At 31.1% G+C, this 12,560-nt stretch overlaps 2 protein-coding genes across 5 annotated transcripts; one reads left to right on the top strand and one right to left on the bottom strand.

The window, feature by feature from the left end:
- The first annotated feature begins 1,356 nt into the window (after positions 1-1,356).
- On the top strand, positions 1,357-5,698 carry LOC113847504 (low-temperature-induced cysteine proteinase-like). 2 transcript variants are annotated; one of them, XM_027476658.1, is made up of 5 exons: positions 1,357-2,178; positions 3,272-3,507; positions 3,601-3,741; positions 4,258-4,710; positions 5,260-5,698. In XM_027476658.1, the coding sequence occupies exons 1-5, from the start codon at positions 1,707-1,709 to the stop codon at positions 5,353-5,355; spliced, it is 1,398 nt and encodes a 465-aa protein (XP_027332459.1). In that variant the 5' UTR covers positions 1,357-1,706; the 3' UTR covers positions 5,356-5,698. The 2 variants fall into 2 exon arrangements, with proteins under 2 accessions (XP_027332459.1, XP_027332458.1); XM_027476657.1 differs by having other exon boundaries at positions 1,654-2,178; positions 3,272-3,741; positions 5,260-5,689.
- Positions 5,699-10,199: 4,501 nt separating this feature from the next.
- On the bottom strand, positions 10,200-12,303 carry LOC113848007 (protein RICE SALT SENSITIVE 3-like). Of its 3 annotated transcripts, XM_027477355.1 has the most exons (8): positions 12,105-12,303; positions 11,750-11,803; positions 11,508-11,639; positions 11,259-11,367; positions 11,091-11,132; positions 10,862-10,918; positions 10,476-10,784; positions 10,200-10,418 (listed from the first exon to the last, which is right to left on the bottom strand). In XM_027477355.1, exons 1-8 carry the CDS (start codon positions 12,245-12,247, stop codon positions 10,296-10,298), a joined length of 969 nt encoding a protein of 322 aa, XP_027333156.1. In that variant the 5' UTR covers positions 12,248-12,303; the 3' UTR covers positions 10,200-10,295. The 3 variants fall into 3 exon arrangements, with proteins under 3 accessions (XP_027333156.1, XP_027333154.1, XP_027333155.1); XM_027477353.1 differs by having other exon boundaries at positions 10,200-10,784; XM_027477354.1 differs by lacking the exon at positions 10,862-10,918 and having other exon boundaries at positions 10,200-10,784.
- Positions 12,304-12,560: the final 257 nt, after the last annotated feature.

Here is a 12,560-nt window from a genome sequence, read left to right as displayed (position 1 = left end):
TATTTAAAGATAGATCTTTGTTGAACTTTAATATGACTCAGGGTGTCAAAAAAGTTATTTTATTTATAAATTCATACGATATCTTTTAAAAAATTATTAGATATGTTAATGTATCATTAGACTATCTATATTCCCATGTTTTCTGACATAAATTTTTTTAACTAAACAGATATAAAGAAAAATAATGACATTTTTAATAAGTTGGAACTAAATATATACTTTATTACATTTAGTTTTTTTTATATTTAAATTTCCATTTTTATAAACAAATGTTAACTAAATGTTTATTAATTTCTGAAAAATTATAAAAATAACTTAACTGAATATTTTGGTCTCTATACTTTATTCTCTGTGCAATTTTTTTATTTTTAATTATCTATACTTAATTTTTTAATTTGTAAATATTTAAATTAAAATTTTCATCTTAAAATAAAGATTTTTATTATATTTTATATATTTTATTTTTCACTTTTATTTTAATATATATATATATATATATATAAATCATCCATATAAATTAATAAAATATTGCACTTCTATTATTACTTTTATTAATTATGTACGGAGAAAAACTTAATTTTACCACTTGAAAACCTTTTTTTTTTTTTAATTTGGTACAAGTAATTAATAATTTAACAAATTATTATTATTATTATAAAATGTTTCGAATGGTTTTGATTTTTCTATAATTCTTAGCATATTGTAGAGGATCCTAAATCATAGTCTTTTTCATTTTCAAGTAATTGATAAGGATTTCATACATTGTATAATTAAAAAAAAACAAAAGAATTTAAACATTTAATATAAAAAATAACTCAAATTAAAAACTGTGAAAGACAATCATTGATTGCCCTTTCATTTCCAAGTAATGAGGCCACATATTTCTATCTGCAAAAACGAGGGCAGATATTTTTAAATCCTTCGCTGCATTAAATATACGCTCTAAGCACTCGCGTGAATCGCGAGGAAGGAAAATCTTTTAACATTAAAACTAAAGAATTTGCACCATTTTTTTGGTTACATACATAAAAGAAAAATGCATCTGCAAGAACTTCTACTGTTAAAAAAATGAACTAAGTGGTATAAATTGAAATTCATCTACAAATAATAAGTTAAATAAAATTCTGACAATGTCTCAACATAATTTTGATGATCAATTTTTTTGATAATAAGTTACAATTTAAACACTTGTGACTAATTATACATAAAAGATTGAAAAGAATTACTTGGTCCTTAAGGGAAAAGAATTAAATAATGAAAATGGTGTCCGCGATTGGTGTTGTGGCGCGTGAGAGAAGCGAACAGATTCTGCGTCCTCCTTCGTTATTGGGCCAGCCATTTCCCCGTTCAACGAGTACCCTTCTCTTGTCTTGTCCCCACCCTATCGCTGCAATCCACATGCTCTCTTACTTGCCCTTCTACTTAGTCTCACGTTTCAATCTTCTTTCCCTTACCCTCTTTTTTTTAATTTTATTTTTATTTTTCAATCATCCCATATTCTCTACGTTTAACAATTCACAATTCACAATTCACATCCCTCGAAGATATTATTTGCCACCTAATCTCCATTGATCATTATCATTATTTAATATTTTTAATTAATTTAATCCAATCTCTCACCCTTAGTGTCTTTATAAGGTCCACGTTCACTGCACCCTTTCACAACTCCCTTGTTCCTCTTCTTTCTCTTTCTCAATCTCAGGCAAATGGGTTCTACTAGGTTGTTCGCGCTGCTATTCATGTTCATGGCGGTTTCATCGGCCTTGGACATGTCGATTATCTCGTACGACAAGACTCACCTAGACAAGTCCACTCAGAGGACCGACGAGAAGGTGATGACCATGTACGAAGAGTGGCTGGTGAAGCACGGCAAGGTCTATAACGCTCTTGGGGAGAAGGATAAGAGGTTCGAGATCTTCAAGGACAACCTACGGTTCATCGACGACCACAATGCTGAGAACCGTACCTACAAGTTGGGTCTGAACAGGTTCGCTGATCTAACCAACGAGGAGTACAGGGCTGGATACTTGGGAACCCGGATCGATCCCAACCGGAGGATGGTTAGGACGAGGAACAAGAGCAACCGTTATGCGCCACGTGTCGGTGACAAACTTCCGGATTTTGTTGATTGGAGACAGGAAGGTGCCGTTGTCCCAGTCAAGGACCAAGGAAGCTGCGGTAAGTAGTGTCTCACTCTGTGCATTAGGTCTTAACTCTTACGCTCTTACTTTACCCTCTATTTTTTTTAATCAAAGTTAAATTCTTTACTTCCTTCTTAATCATCGGTAATCGATTTTAATGTCTTTAGTATTTTTTGGTGTTTTTTCTGCGATTTATTTTTTTTACTTTTGCTCGACCATGGTGCGCGATCTATGGATATCTAAGAAAAATAAATTTAAGATAATAAATTTAATATGTATTTTTTATTTTGTCCCTTCAGAAAAGTAATTGATTTTTTCCTTGTAGATTTGAAACTTAAATACAAGTTATTTCTTTCGCTTTTAATTTTGGGAATACCCTTTTTTATTTTTATGACAGATTTGTTCCTATGATTACATGATTCAGTTATGATTAATTGATTCTTAATTTGAATTTGGTATTGTTGGTGCCTGTGGAACTTGCACAAAGAAATGGTCTATGTGGGATGTGATGATTCAATATGATAAAAAAAAGGGCTTGTTCTTTGGATTTAAATATTTTGTTTACGTTTCGAATATAATATTTTGGCAACAAAACATAGGTGCGGTGGGAAAGTGGGTATAAACGGACTGGGGCCAATATGATGACCCATTACAGTTGATAATGATATATCTCTGACGCTGAACGTCGTCAGATTCCGGGTGTGTTCAATATAGTTAATGAAGCACCCAACTATTTAAATGGTTTATGTGTATCCGCACCTTTCGCACATTCTTCAGGACCCAGGAAATCTTAACATGTCAATCACTGATTTAGTTTCTTTGTCTTTCTTTATCTAACCATTTTTTTAAAAAAAATTTTGGCCGCCAAAGAATAGTGGTTGTTCTTTATTCTTGAACCTAAGTAAACAGTTAATAACAAGAAAGTCCCTTTATCCTAGGGTGATCTTAGTCTTTAATTATAACAGAGCAAGTAGCAGAATAATTATTCAGTTTTTGTAGCTGTATTATTACAATTTTACGAGTTTCGGACAGTGATCTGAATGTAGAGAAGCTCTTAATTTTTATTTTTTGTACTGTACAAACCTTGCCTATTTTCATATTATTCTAATGTCTGAATTTTTTGTATGAAGGGAGCTGTTGGGCATTCTCAGCAATTTCTGCAGTGGAAGGAATAAACAAGATAGTGACAGGTGATCTAATTTCATTATCAGAACAAGAGTTGGTGGATTGTGATACATCATATAACCAAGGATGCAATGGTGGACTCATGGACTATGCCTTTGATTTCATCATCAATAATGGTGGCATCGATTCTGATGAGGATTACCCTTACCGTGGTGTTGATGGTAGATGTGATCAATATAGAGTAAGTCTAGATTATTTGATGATAATAAATGGTTGTCAAAAAGTAGTTACCACTTCTAATTCTTACATTCATTTTTTTTTCGCGCGTGTGCAGAAAAATGCTAAAGTTGTTGTAATTGATGACTATGAAGATGTTCCTTCTTATGATGAGTTAGCCTTGAAAAAGGCTGTTGCAAATCAGCCAGTGAGCGTAGCTATTGAAGGAGGGGGCAGGGAATTTCAGTTATATATATCGGTAAGTTTCTAAACGAATTTTGTTCATGCACTAATGTTGTGCTTCTTGCATAGAAGTAGAATGAATAGTCAAAAACTACCAAAGCATATATTATAACTAACAATCCATTGTGAATGTGTTATATTGTGTTTGGGGGTGTGTTCTAGCCCGCCAAACGTTCCTAAGTGAGATTGTGTAAAACTAAAAAGAATCATATTTGGATGTGTCAACTCAAAATTGATCTAAGTCCTAAAAGCAAGTTTTGAGTGGAAATGAAAAAATGTGACTTTTGCATTAAGTTGAAAATTTCACACAATTTTACTACAAACTTGTTTTTGATATAGAAGTTTCTAAACATGAAACACTTCACTCCAAACTCACTGTACATTTGATAAAAACCAGTATCATATGTTGATCAATCGTGTATCAACTGGTTTTGCTCTGGCTAATTGTTATCTTCAGTGTCATTCTGTATAGAATATTTACATTGTATTGACAGAATTTTCTTATTACTGTATTTTATTTATATCTTGTTAGGGTATATTTAGTGGGAGATGTGGGACAGCACTAGACCATGGTGTCGCGGCTGTTGGGTATGGTACAGCAGATGGTCATGATTACTGGCTTGTTAGAAATTCGTGGGGTACTAGCTGGGGAGAGGAAGGCTATATCAGAATGGAGCGAAATTTGGGTACAAGTAGATCAGGGAAGTGTGGAATTGCAATTGAGCCATCTTATCCCATTAAGAAGGGTCCAAATCCCCCAAATCCTGGACCATCACCTCCTTCACCTGTGAAGCCACCAAATGTTTGTGACAACTACTACAGCTGTTCTGACTCTGCTACTTGTTGCTGTATTTTTGAGTTTGGAAACTCTTGCTTTGAGTGGGGTTGCTGTCCTCTTGAGGGTGCTACCTGCTGTGAAGACCACTACAGTTGCTGCCCCCATGACTATCCCATCTGCAACATTTATGCAGGAACTTGCCTCAGGGTATGACTAAGGCTACTTAATCTTTTCTATTTGGTTTCATTTTAAACTGGATTTTCAGTTGGAACTAATCATTGGCTACTATTTTAAGGCCTGTTTGTTTTTCGTATATGTTTTCGATTTTCTTTTTTAATTGCAAGAATGTCATGTTTGTGTAGAAACTGATTTTTGGAATCACTGTTTCCTATGTAAATACTTAAAAGAGGAAACATAATGAATGTCATGTTTGTGTAGAAACTGATTATTGGAATCACTGTTTCCTATGTAAATACTTAAAAGAGGAAACATAATGAATGTCATGTTTGTGTAGAAAGTAGAAACTGATTATTGGAATCACTGTTTCCTATGTAAATACTTAAAAGAGGAAACATTATGAAAATGAGGTGAATTTTTTTTAAAATTGAAAGTGTATATTATAATATTTTTTCAAACCAGATATACTCTTATATTTTGGTGGATGTTGAAGTCCCTTTGCATTATATGTTCTCACTAAACAACTACATGATTTTTTTATTTTATTTTTCGCTTATCTGAATTTTGTTTATATTGTAGAGCAAGAACAACCCATTTGGAGTTAAGGCATTGAGGCGAACCCCAGCTAAACCCCATTGGGCCTTTGGAGCTAATAACAAGGTTAAGGGTGCTTAAATTGTTGAAGGGAATGTGTACGTGTAGGAGCTGACGACAAAGTCAAGGGAAGAGGAAAGACTAAAACACCAGCTGATACACTTCCCTTTTTACTACATTCATGATACTGCACGTAACATGCATTTCTTCTCCATTCTATGATACAAACAGATACATTCTGTGTCAAATTTCCGTAAGACATTGGCCGTGTACATATGGTTATATTTACGTACTGTATTTGTATTCAAATTCCAAACAGCGAAGCTATTGACTGCTGTTAGGTTACAACTTCTGTAGATTATATGATTGCTATGAAGCAATGATTGGATTTATCCAATATTGAAATGCTACTTTATTTACTTCCTATGTTCGAGTAACCAGACCCTCCTCCCATTACTCTTCTGCATTCTATGAGAACTGCTTTAGTTTTGTAGGTGTTTGTTGATTTAACAAAGTAACTTTTGACAGAAAATAATGTTGTAAACATGTTGGTACTAAGTTGAAAGAACCATATGGGGAACAAAGTAATATAATATGGTGCTTTTGTGGTAGCCTTTTCTTCTTGTTGAACTTAGGTACTTGTGGGTGTGCTTCGACGAAATCGGTGGTGTGTGGGCTTTTGTATTGGGTAGAAGGAATCTCCGTAGGGTCTCTACGAGATGGATTCCTATTTTGATTTCTTATTTATGAAGGAACGATGTGACTAACCACTGCACTTCTTATTTTAGCCGCTGGAATCAGAATCCTCTCTATTATTATATTTTCATGGAAGCCAACTAGCGTGCAGATAGATAAACGGATATGAATCCCCTTGCATTTTGAAGGGTATTGTGGTTTGGGTTTGATTATATTTTAGATGAAACCCATCACCAAATTGTTTGTTTATTTACACAAGATTCTCATGACGTTTCTAAATTTTGCTTAATTATTTAGTTAGGCCCCATAGATGATAAAAAATTTGATATGATAACTTTTTATTATGATACCTTTTACAATAATGGGTGTCTTTAAGTAAATAATCTAATCAAATATTTTTTTAATAAAATTATTTAAAAAATTTAAATGCATTCTTCACAAACTGTTGTTCCCTAAATTTAGTACAAAAGTTATTTTTTATGCACCTAAACTGAGAACAAGGAAAACGAAATAAAAAGTAAATAGATAAAAATGTGTATATGAAAGTAGGGTATTCAGCTAATGTGCTTTGTATTACTGCCCCACCAATTAATAATGTTTTTATACGCTTAATAAAAATAATCATTTTTATTCTGTAGCATGTTTGATCTCTCTTGGTTGTTGGGAATAAAATATTTTAGTGGACTGATATTTTCTTTCTTTCTTTCTTTCTTTTTCTTGCTTATTCAAGCCATAAAAAGTTCCAACAATTTATTACGATTTAATTTCTATTTTTATTTTTACTTGATAAATGATATGCAACTGAATTCGGTTCTTCCCAAGTAAAAGAGTTGGCAGTGCGAAAGGCAAGGGACTTAGCTAACTTATGCTTCGCTATAAAAGAAAATAATTTTAAGTAAAAAGCTTTTAATTAAGAAATGTCTAGACACTTTTCAGACTATTAAATAAATTATAAAAAAAAAACATTTTTTCTCGTGATTTAAGAAAATAACTTTGAAATTAAAAGTATCATATGGACGCTTTAGAAAAGCTTAACCTAAAGTATCTTCAAAAATATAAAACAATCCCTACAAAGTTTCAAAATGCCATTACAATAAATATAAAAATTTTAAATTAATTCTATTAGTCACACTTGACAATTAAGCATTTCATTATTAGTTCATTCACAGCCAAATATTTTCCAGTCTAACACAAAAAAAAAAAAAACTAAATAATCTTTTGGGGGTAGAAAAGAAACAAATTAAAATCTGTCATTTTCATTTTAAACGCGTACGACTTGAATGGAATAGACCCCACTGTTGTCTCCCAATCTTTTACTCTTCCAAAGTTTTCATACTGTTTCAAACTCTTCCTTACCAACATCCCTAATCAAAATATCTCTTCGTTTTGTTTCAAAACTTTTTTCTTCTCTCAATTTCAATGGATTAATCAAGTGAAATAAGACAATTTTAAAATAATATATATTATGTTCAATTTTGATTCGTTTCTTTAGAGGTTTGAAAGATATTATGTTCTTGAATTAGTACTATGACATTTTCTCAAAGTTTTCATTATATTCAAAAGAAAGAAATTAACTTGTTAACCTATTTTTAAAATTGAAAAGGAAAATATCCTTTTTGATTTCTCAGAAAAAAGGGGGAAGGGAGGCATATGTCTCTTTACTATACGAAAGATAGGTGAAATTAAGGTTATTTTTAAGAATAAGAAGTAATAATGTATTTTCATAATTTATGAAATTGATAGGCTTATCTATCTTTATATATAAAAATTAAATCTTCATTTTTAAACAAGCTTATTTTTAAAAACTATTTTAAATGAATTTTTAAGAAATAATTTTCTTTCTTAATGTGTCATATATTTTTTCTTGTATTAAGTATTTAATTTTAATTTTTATAATTTTAAATTATGAAAATTCTCTCTTTAATTTAATATTTAAATATAATACAATATTTAGTATTAATATCTAAAATACTTACACATTTTTTTGAATTTATTAAAATTTCAAGTAATCATACACTATATATTTTATTTTTTTATTTTAATAATATTTTAATTTAGTAATATTTATATAGTGCATAAAAATCACTATTTTAAGATTATTTGATCTTATTCAAAGGTAAAATTAATTATTATTATTATTATTATTAGTAGTAGTAGTAGTGATCTAGACAACATTATTCTTCGTAAAGATTAAATTTATCTCAATTCAATTTTTCATGAAGTAAAATAAATGGGAAGTTAAGTTAGTTTAACCACTACCTTCCTCCAAAAAAAAAAAGGGTTCCATAGACTTGATAGCATTAGGAAAAATTTTAAGTGTGTTTCAAGTGTGTTTGGATGAAACATTTAAATGAATGATTCATTTTTTAAAGAATGAAAAAAATTTTAATTAAATTTTTTTAATATTTAATATTTAAAAATTTAAGAAATTTAGTAAAAAAAATTTTAATAGACTAAAATCAATTCATTATAAATCCTAATAAAAAATTGAAAATTGAAAATAACTTTTTCATTTATCGTATGTTTCATCCAGATTTTTATTTAGTTATGATTAATTTAATAATTTAAATTTCACATTTTTAGTTAATTTTATCAAATATAGTGATAATTTTGTTTTTTTTAATAAAATAAATATTTTAATTACTCTATTCAAACAAAAATATGTAGAATAAAAAAATTAATTATTCTATACAAACAAAATATTTCAAAATAATAAAAAATTTAAATGATATAATTTAAATTTCTTAAAATTTTAAATTCTTTAAAATTTGTAATCATCATCTTGCTCTTGATTATTTAAATAGGTATATGCTTTCTCTGTTGATGTTACAACAACATGAAAGTTAGTTTCAATCAGGCAACTTGGAGTAAATTCAATAATTTGAGGTAATGAAACATTGCTAAGCATGTCTTAGGTAGCTTGTTAATGGTTGTGGCCTTGTTGACAAAATTTAAGAAAGCTTTTCTCATGATAAGGATAGCATATTCATACCCAATGTTAACCAACTTAATATTTTTAGTTGTTTCCTTATGGAGCAACTCCAATAACCTTTTAATAGCTTGTGTATTTATAGCTAAAAAACAGTAGTGTTGGGGACCAGGGGCGAATAGTAATTGTCGTCTAGAACAGCTTATTGATGCAGACTTCAACTTTCTCTCTCTTATTTCATTTCGTTTTCAAGAGCAGCCAACAAAATGGAACACCACACTTGAGACGGATAGGCCTGACGTCTATCCCCACTTGCAATTTGCAGGATAAGTTGATCTTTTCTCCTTCAGGTCTTCATAACTTGGGGATCATAGCTTCTAAATAATGACTACAATTTCCACCCAAAAAAGGATAATGATTAGTGATTACAGTCATAGTGATTAACATGCAGTGAATCTATATTTTTATTAGAGTTATTTATAAGAATATAATTCTTTTGATGTTTCTTTATCTAATAATTAGCTTATATCTTGTTAGTTAATATCTTAAATACACTGATTAAGAAATTAATCAACAGTAATACAATGTTACAATACATTGCAAATTACATAAAAGAGTTTTTTTTTTATCACTGTACTCTTGAAACGAAGGTTAGCATTTTTCATTAGCTCTTGAGATTCAATTTAAGTTTAAAAGACTCTTGGGGTGACGAAATGTATAAGAAATATATTATTTATTATCAGATTTAACGCGTGTTCAATAAAATACAATAAAATTAATAATTTTTATTAAAATTATAACTTTTAAATTATTTATCTTTTAAATTATTTTATATCCTATAATTCTTAATAAAATCATCACACTTAGAAAACCCGTAATATTATTCATGTGTTTTCAGCTAATAATTTCTTTCTGGGTGGTTCGTTCATAACGCGAGTGAATCTCAATTGGTCATATCTATTTTCTTCTTTTGATTGTCAATTATTGTTCTGCTATGACCATTATGCAATCATTAAAAGAGGCAAAAAAATATCATCAACAGTTCACAGGCAACAACTTGGTTGCGAGGTGTTTAGGCAACATCAACGTCTTTTCACACATTAGAAAACGGTGAAACGTAATGCACAAATGCAGCAGCAGCAGATTATACTACCCTGCACTTATCTTTAGCATTAATGCGCAAAAGAGAAAGTAATTGTACATACCACATAGATATGCCCTTAAACATTCCACCTATACCTATGTGGTAGTACAGAAAGATAACCATCTCTTTTATAAACATAAAATTATCATAAGCTAACTACTAAAATGAAGGGTGTTTATGGTCATTCTTCGAAAGAGTTTCTCACAGACCCAATTCAAGATTTCATTGATGATTGAACTCTACATTATTTGTTTAGGACCACCCTACCTTTTTGTTCTGATCTCCATCATCAGCAATGTGAAATATGCATTCCTCAATCTTCACTTTTTGGCATGTGCTGTTGCTCCTATTGGTTTCATGAACTTGAGTGGGATTGTGGGAAGAAGTTACTGATGGAAGCTTTGATAGCAAAGCTCCAAGACTGCAAGACATGTTGGGCAAAGAAGGTGGAGCTGACCAAAGAGGTGTCACTGTTGTTGTTCCATTCTGTGGTGGTGGATTCCTACCCAAGTTGATGGAAAAAAAGCTTGATCTTTCATCACAGACTTTGGTTACTTGGTTGGTATTATAGGCAGATAGAGTCATTTCATTGCTTTCCATCATTTGGAGATTGTTTTTGACAATGCATGGATGATGTTGAATGGGTAGATGTGGTCTTTGAATGGAAAATACACCTGGTATGCTGTGTAGGTAGCTGAACTTCCTTTGTATGTTGACCACTAAATTGAGATCTTCAGCAATCTGAAGAACCCTTGAGTTAATAGTAAGTTAAGATTTTGAACAAAATGTACAAAATATTTGGACAGAAAGAGCAAGACCTTGTTAAATGAACCCAGTTGTACTAAGCCTTCTCTGACAGCAATGACAGCAATTGTCTAGGGATAATAATTTCATAGCATTAGTGAGATCAACTTAGACAATTTTTTTAATATTAACTTTTCTTTTTACACAACATGTTTCTGAAGCAGCTATCAAACAACTGCATAAAAAAAAACATGTTTTGAAGCTTTTTGTCTTTTCTTTCTTCTTGTGAATGAATTTACTAACCTGAATACCTGAATTTAACTGAAACTCCCACGTCCTTGGTTGCTGTCAAAATATATATGTAATAAAAAAGCGTTTTAGATTTATGTAAAGAGGACTATACTCAAAGTGGGACAGAACGTGAAGAACATTTTGCACTTATTTCTTTTCAGCGTCAGCTACTTCCCTTACATGATCGATTGTAGCATTCCACGCACCAATGTAATTATTTTCACTCCCGTTTGGAGTGTCACTGTAAACCCACTTGTGACTATTATCTGCTGCCACTTTCCCCAATAGTCTGCAGAAAATAGATATCAAATAAGATGTGAATTTTCTAATACTACACGTTTCAAAACACAGGAAAAGTTTAACATTTTTCCATCTCTTTGATTATAGCAATATATAATGTAGAAGTGGAGCAATGTGAATCTCACTCACCCCTCTCCATAACTGTAAACTTCATGAGACATTTTGAAGAATACATCAGCTCCAAACCTGTTGTTCAAGTATCCACTCCTCCCTTGTTCGCATTCATTAAGATCGCAGAACCCATCTTCCCATACAAGGATCCTAACAAAGAAATAATATATTTTTCTTGTAAAATTGTCTAAGCTGTGAACTTGTTAGGCCACAACAACATATAACAAATATGATTATTATCGAAGTTCCATGGAACTTGCCAGTTTCTTTTATTTCCCTTGGATCGATCAAGAGCAGTCCCTCCAAACTCCCACCTGTAACAATGCAAATTATCAATTTTCTAGTGTTGATGATCCTAGAAAATTTAGATAGTTCGGTCAGATAATATATATCTATTATTTTATATTATAAAAAAATAACATGATGGAGTAAAGTTTTAAAGATAATGTTAGTAGTATTAAGGAATTTTAAAAATTGAGTTGTGACATGTGCTCCATTTTGCTAAATGTGGATTGATCCCTGCCTTAACATATAATTAAGATGCTTATATTTTTTATACATAAAAAAGGGGTTATTTTGGCTTTCACATAATCACATTCTATCTTGCTTACTTACCTAGGTGGGGGAAAATTTCTTGGTACTATCCTCCAGAAGACAGCATAGACCCACTTGGAAGAAGTAGAAGAATTGGGAAATGAGCATATAGTTCTGAGAGTGTGTTGCAAGAGACAATCAAGGAAGGGCGATCCACTTTCCATTGTCCAAAGAGTGGGGAGAGGGTAGAGAGGAGGCAGAATAAAAAGGCCAAGATGCAAACAATATCAATGGTGCTGGTACCCACTGGTAGCTTGTGGTTGGAGACACCAAGAGAGTCATGCTTCAATATTCAGTTGTAGTTGTAATTTGAGAGTGGGACCTCAACATTTCCCTCTGTGCTTGTTATTGGTGAGGAACATTTATATTTCAAACGAAAATATTGTTTGTATCACTAATGTAGGATATTTTAAGATATACTTTTGCATACTGAGGATATGTTTCTAGAATATATGTATATAATAAAAGTAAAAAGTG

This window comes from Abrus precatorius, unplaced genomic scaffold (assembly GCF_003935025.1).
Source record: "Abrus precatorius isolate BTA unplaced genomic scaffold, Abrus_2018 Scaffold8, whole genome shotgun sequence".
In the NCBI taxonomy this organism is placed as follows: Eukaryota; Viridiplantae; Streptophyta; class Magnoliopsida; order Fabales; family Fabaceae; genus Abrus; species Abrus precatorius.
This window is presented reverse-complemented; position numbering and strand designations above follow the sequence as displayed.